At 43.4% G+C, this 7,500-nt stretch overlaps 1 protein-coding gene across 1 annotated transcript in view; it reads right to left on the minus strand.

Annotated features, from left to right (window-relative positions):
• The window catches only part of LOC135515538 (FRAS1-related extracellular matrix protein 2-like), a 118,943-nt gene extending 113,064 nt beyond the window's left edge, over positions 1–5,879 (minus strand). Inside the window, exons 1-3 of the mRNA XM_064939153.1 lie at positions 5,840–5,879; positions 5,005–5,734; positions 122–185 (exon numbers count right to left, since the gene is read on the minus strand). Coding sequence (XP_064795225.1) covers positions 122–185; positions 5,005–5,734; positions 5,840–5,879 — 834 coding nt within the window. The remainder of the gene's footprint in view (positions 1–121; positions 186–5,004; positions 5,735–5,839) is intronic.
• Between the last annotated feature and the right edge of the window lie 1,621 nt (positions 5,880–7,500).

The raw sequence follows: 7,500 nt of genomic DNA on the forward strand, positions 1-7,500 counted from the left end.
TTTTACACGTGTAAAGTCTTGTTGTTGGCTGATACAGTGTATGTGTTAATCATTGAATAAATAAATAGACCGATCAATCACTCAATCCGTCCGTCAATCAATGAATCAATAATAGGTGTACCTCCATCATCATCATGGAGAGAAAGGTGGGTCTGGGAGGGCTGTTGGTGATACCCTCTCGGATCCTGAATAGAATACATCACACATACATCACACAAGATGACCCCAGAGATGACCCCAGAGATGACCCCAGAGGGTCACATATGGTAACACATGTATGAAAGCATTTGAGTGAACCCAGAGATGACCCCAGAAGTGACCCCAGAGATGACCCCAGAAGTGACCCCAGAGATGACCCCAGAGATGACCCCAGAGGTCATGTCTGAAAGCATTTGTTAAAACACTTCCGTCCAAAGGGCTCCTCGACGGAAAACCAGATACAGTGGGGCACAACTAGATACAGTGGGGCAAAACCAGATACGGTGGGGCAAAACCAGATACAGTGGGGCAAAACCAGATACGGTGGGGCAAAACTAGATACAGTGGGGCAAAACTAGATACAGTGTGGCAAAACCAGATACAGTGGGGCAAAACTAGATACAGTGGAGCAAAGCCAGATACAGTGGGGCAAAACTAGATACAGTGGGGCAAACCCAGATACAGTGGGGCAAAACTAGATACAGTGGGGCAAAGCCAGATACAGTGGGGCAAAACTAGATACAGTGGGGCAAAACTAGATACAGTGGGGCAAACCTGTAGCATCTAATGACAAAGGACTGGACTATTCTCTACATAACACCCTGTTCTCTACGTAGTACCATATTCTCTACATAACACCATATTCTCTACATAGCACCCTGTTCTCTACATAACACCATGTTCTCTACATAGCACCCTGTTCTCTACGTAGTACCCTATTCTCTACATAACACCCTATTCTCTACATAGCACCCTGTTCTCTACATAACACCATGTTCTCTACATAACACCCTGTTCTCTACATAACACCCTATTCTCTACATAGTACCCTATTCTCTACAAACTACCCTATTCTCTACATAGTACCCTATTCTCTACATAGCACCCTATTCTCTACATAGCACCCTGTTCTCTACGTAGTACCCTATTCTCTACATAACACCCTATTCTCTACATAGCACCCTATTCTCTACATAGTACCCTATTCTCTACATAGCACCCTATTCTCTACATAGTACCCTATTCTCTACATAACACCCTATTCTCTACATAGCACCCTGTTCTCTACGTAGTACCCTATTCTCTACATAACACCCTATTCTCTACATAGCACCCTATTCTCTACATAACACCCTATTCTCTACATAGTACCCTATTCTCTACATAACACCCTATTCTCTACATAGTACCCTATCGTCTATATATAGTACCCTATTCTCTACATAGTACCCTATTCTCTACATAGCACCCTATTCTCTACATAGTACCCTATTCTCTACATAACACCCTATTCTCTACATAGCACCCTGTTCTCTACGTAGTACCCTATTCTCTACATAGTACCCTATTCTCTACATAGTACCCTATTCTCTACATAACACCCTATTCTCTACATAGCACCATGTTCTCTACGTAGTACCCTATTCTCTACATAGCACCCTATTCTCTACATAGTACCCTATTCTCTACATAGTACCCTGTCGTCTATATATAGTACCCTATTCTCTACATAGTACCCTATTCTCTACATAGCACCCTATTCTCTACATAGTACCCTATTCTCTACATAACACCCTATTCTCTACATAGCACCCTGTTCTCTACGTAGTACCCTATTCTCTACATAACACCCTATTCTCTACATAGTACCCTGTTCTCTACGTAGTACCCTATTCTCTACATAGTACCCTATTCTCTACATAGTACCCTGTTCTCTACGTAGTACCCTATTCTCTACATAGTACCCTATTCTCTACATAGTACCCTGTTCTCTACGTAGACCCTATTCTCTACATAGTACCCTATTCTCTACATAACACCCTATTCTCTACATAGCACCCTGTTCTCTACGTAGTACCCTATTCTCTACATAGCACCCTATTCTCTACATAGTACCCTATTCTCTACATAGTACCCTGTCGTCTATATATAGTACCCTATTCTCTACATAGTACCCTATTCTCTACATAGCACCCTATTCTCTACATAGTACCCTATTCTCTACATAGTACCCTATTCTCTACATAACACCCTATTCTCTACATAACACCCTATTCTCTACATAGCACCCTGTTCTCTACGTAGTACCCTATTCTCTACATAACACCCTATTCTCTACATAGTACCCTGTTCTCTACATAACACCCTATTCTCTACATAACACCCTATTCTCTACATAGCACCCTGTTCTCTACATAGTACCCTGTTCTCTACATAACACCCTATTCTCTACATAGTACCCTGTTCTCTACATAGTACCCTGTTCTCTACGTAGTACCCTATTCTCTACATAACACCCTATTCTCTACATAGTACCCTATTCTCTACATAGTACCCTATCGTCTATATATAGTACCCTGTTCTATACGTAGTACCCTATTCTCTACGTAGTACCCTATTCTCTACATAGTACCCTATTCTCTACATAGTACCCTATTCTCTACGTAGTACCCTGTTCTCTACGTAGTACCCTATTCTCTACATAGTACCCTGTCGTCTATATATAGTACCCTATTCTCTACATAGTACCCTATTCTCTACATAGCACCCTATTCTCTACATAGTACCCTATTCTCTACATAGTACCCTATTCTCTACATAACACCCTATTCTCTACATAACACCCTATTCTCTACATAGCACCCTGTTCTCTACGTAGTACCCTATTCTCTACATAACACCCTATTCTCTACATAGTACCCTGTTCTCTACATAACACCCTATTCTCTACATAACACCCTATTCTCTACATAGCACCCTGTTCTCTACATAGTACCCTGTTCTCTACATAACACCCTATTCTCTACATAGTACCCTGTTCTCTACATAGTACCCTGTTCTCTACGTAGTACCCTATTCTCTACATAACACCCTATTCTCTACATAGTACCCTATTCTCTACATAGTACCCTATCGTCTATATATAGTACCCTGTTCTATACGTAGTACCCTGTTCTCTACATAGTACCCTGTTCTCTACGTAGTACCCTATTCTCTACATAACACCCTATTCTCTACATAGTACCCTATTCTCTACATAGTACCCTGTTCTCTACGTAGTACCCTATTCTCTACATAACACCCTATTCTCTACATAGTACCCTGTTCTCTACGTAGTACCCTATTCTCTACACAGTACCCTATCGTCTATATATAGTACCCTGTTCTCTACATAACACCCTGTTCTCTACATAGTACCCTGTTCTCTACATAACACACTATTCTCTACATAGTACCCTGTTCTCTACATAGTACCCTGTTCTCTACGTAGTACCCTATTCTCTACATAACACCCTATTCTCTACATAGTACCCTATTCTCTACATAGTACCCTATCGTCTATATATAGTACCCTGTTCTATACGTAGTACCCTGTTCTCTACATAGTACCCTGTTCTCTACGTAGTACCCTATTCTCTACATAACACCCTATTCTCTACATAGTACCCTGTTCTCTACGTAGTACCCTATTCTCTACATAACACCCTATTCTCTACATAACACCCTATTCTCTACATAACACCCTATTCTCTACATAGTACCCTATCGTCTATATATGGTACCCTATTCTCTACATAGTACCCTATTCTCTACATAACACCCTATTCTCTACATAGTACCCTATCGTCTATATATAGTACCCTATTCTCTACATAGTACCCTATTCTCTACATAACACCCTATTCTCTACATAGTACCCTATCGTCTATATATAGTACCCTATTCTCTACATAGTACCCTGTTCTCTACGTAGTACCCTATTCTCTACATAGTACCCTGTCGTCTATATATAGTACCCTATTCTCTACATAGTATCCTATTCTCTACATAACACCCTATTCTCTACATAGTACCCTATCGTCTATATATAGTACCCTATTCTCTACATAGTACCCTGTTCTCTACGTAGTACCCTATTCTCTACATAGTACCCTGTTCTCTACATAGTACCCTATTCTCTACATAGTACCCTGTCGTCTATATATAGTACCCTATTCTCTACATAGTACCCTATCGTCTATATATAGTACCCTGTTCTCTACGTAGTACCCTATTCTCTACATAGTACCCTATCGTCTATATATAGTACCCTGTTCTCTACGTAGTACCCTATTCTCTACATAGTACCCTATCGTCTATATATAGTACCCTATTCTCTACATAGTACCCTGTCGTCTATACATAGTACCCTGTTCTCTACATAACACCCTGTTCTCTACGTAGTACCCTATTCTCTACGTAGTACCCTATTCTCTACATAGTACCCTGTCGTCTATATATAGTACCCTATTCTCTACATAGTACCCTGTCGTCTATATATAGTACCCTATTCTCTACATAGTACCCTGTCGTCTATATATAGTACCCTATTCTCTACATAGTACCCTGTCGTCTATATATAGTACCCTGTCGTCTATATATAGTACCCTGTCGTCTATATATAGTACCCTGTCGTCTATATATAGTACCCTATTCTCTACATACTACCCTGTCGTCTATATATAGTACCCTATTCTCTACATAGTACCCTGTCGTCTATATATAGTACCCTATTCTCTACATAGTACCCTGTCGTCTATATATAGTACCCTATTCTCTACATAGTACCCTGTCGTCTATATATAGTACCCTGTCGTCTATATATAGTACCCTATTCTCTACATAGTACCCTGTCGTCTATATATAGTACCCTATTCTCTACATAGTACCCTGTCGTCTATATATAGTACCCTATTCTCTACATAGTACCCTGTCGTCTATATATAGTACCCAAAGCCAAAGTTATAAAACATAAACAATGCAAACCTGACTGTGATGAGGAAGCACTCCTGCTGTGTGACTGTCCCGTGTTGGTCTAGTAACTCTGCCAGCATGGGGATGTAGTCGCTGTGAGGGGAGTCCGAGGTGGGGGTGAGTTTATAACGAACATCCATGTTGACGAAAGCATGGCAGTCCGTCGGCTGACCGTTGGTGACGTAATTCAAAAGAGTTCCATGTCTGGGGAAACCGCCCGTTCCGATCAACACGGTGAGTTTACACCGCGACACGGAACCGCCGGAACCGGACCCGCTGAATGGAATCCCCAAGCTCTGACCATTGATGGCGCTAGAGATCCCGTCCAGCTCGCTCACGATCAGCGGAGTGTTCGTGGTCACGACCTCTCGACCGTTCGCGGTCGCCTCGACCTCTAAGGTCAGCGGTATAACCAGCGTGTCCGTCTGCGTGTCGTACCTCACCTGCAACCTCACCGTATCCCTGGTAATGACCTTTGACCCGAAATGCATGTACTTCACCTGGCCTTTCTCGAACGCGCACGGGAACTTCTTTGGGGTGAGTGTTCCCGGTATGACAGCGCGGTCATAGTCGAAGACCGTGACGTGGCAGGAGTCGCCTGGAAGGACTCTGGTCACCAGGTCACAGAGAGGATCCAGGTAGACCCAACTCCCCCGGGGTACCTTCAGCCCTCTGTTGCCCAGGATGATGGACCCTGGCTGGGCTCTGGGGCGATGGTGGTAATGGTGCCAGTTGGTCCCTTCTACAGACGGACAACAGAGATCCAGAATGAGAGAGATACAGATATATGTCCAGCTCAGAGGTTGCCGTTTCTGTTTGGCCGGTGTTGTTTGGTGTCGGTGTTGACGTCCAGGGCTGGACTCAGGATCCAGCTCTTCTCCTGCCATTGTTGTAGACATAGTGTTCGCTTTCTCTCTGTCTGTCAGGACTGTGGCTGCTGGAGGCCCTTTATATACCGAGACCCTCCTCTGAGACCCTCCTCTGCCTCCCTTTCCCAAACCCACTGCTCATATCTCGCTCTTTTACAGACCCTTCTCTCTCCTTCCAACCCTCTCTCCATGCAGACTTTTTTCTCACACCCCTCCCTCACTCTACAAACATTTACCGAGGGGGGCGGAAGGCACTCCAAAGTCACTCCCACCAAACTGAGTAAAATCCCCTTAGAACAAATAACTCTCCACAAATTACCTCTCCACACATTACCGCTCCACACATGACCTCTCCACACATTACCTCTCCACACCTGATCTCTCCACACATGATCTCTCCCCACATGACCTCTCTACACATGACCTCTCTACACATTACCTCTCTACACATGACCTCTCCACACATTACATCTCTACACATTACCTCACTACACATTACCTCTCCACACATGACCTCTCCATACATGACCTCCCCATACATTACCTGTCCATACATTACCTATCCACACATTACCTCTCCATACATGACCTCTCCATACATTACATATCCACACATTACCTTTCCACACATTATCTATCCACACATTACCTCTCCATACATTACCTCTCCACAGATTACCTCTCCACACATTATATCTCCACACATTACCTCCACACATTAACTCTCCACACATTACCTCTACACATTACTTCTCCACACATTACCCCTCTCCACACCTGATCTCTCAAAACATTACCTCTCAACACTTTACCTCTCCACACCTGATCTCTCTACACATTACCTCTCCACACATTACCTCTCAACACATTACCTCTTCACACATTACCTCTCTACACATGACCTGTCCACACATTACCTCTCCATACATTACCTCCCAATACATTACGTCTCCATACATTACCTCTCCACACATGACCTCTCCATACATTACCTGTCCATACATTACCTCTCCACACATGACCTCTCCATACATGACCTCTCCACACATTACCTCTCCACGCATTACCTCTCCACAGATTACCTCTCCACACATTACCTCTCCATACATTACCTCTCCACACATTACCTCTCTACACATTACTTCTCCACACATGGCCACTCTCTACACATTACCTCTCCACACCTGATCTCTCAAAACATTACCTCTCCACACATTACCTCTCCACACATTACCTCTCCACACATTACCTCTCCACACATTACCTCTCCACACCTGATCTCTCCACACATTATCTCTCCACACATTACCTCTCCACACATGAACTCTACACACATGACCACTCTACACATTACCTCTCCACACATTACGCCTCCACTCATTACCTCTCCACACATTACCTCTCCACACATTACCTCTCCGCACATTACCTCTCCATACATTACCTCCACATACATTACCTCTCCACACATTACCTCTCTAGACATTACCCCTCCACACATGACCTCTCCACACATGACTTCTCCACACATGACCTCTACCCACATGACCTCTCTACACATTACCTCTCCACACATTACCTCTCTACAGATTACCTCTCTACACATTACCTCTCAACACATTACTTCTCTACAGATTAC

Source organism: Oncorhynchus masou, chromosome 27 (assembly GCF_036934945.1).
Source record: "Oncorhynchus masou masou isolate Uvic2021 chromosome 27, UVic_Omas_1.1, whole genome shotgun sequence".
NCBI lineage: Eukaryota > Metazoa > Chordata > Actinopteri > Salmoniformes > Salmonidae > Oncorhynchus > Oncorhynchus masou.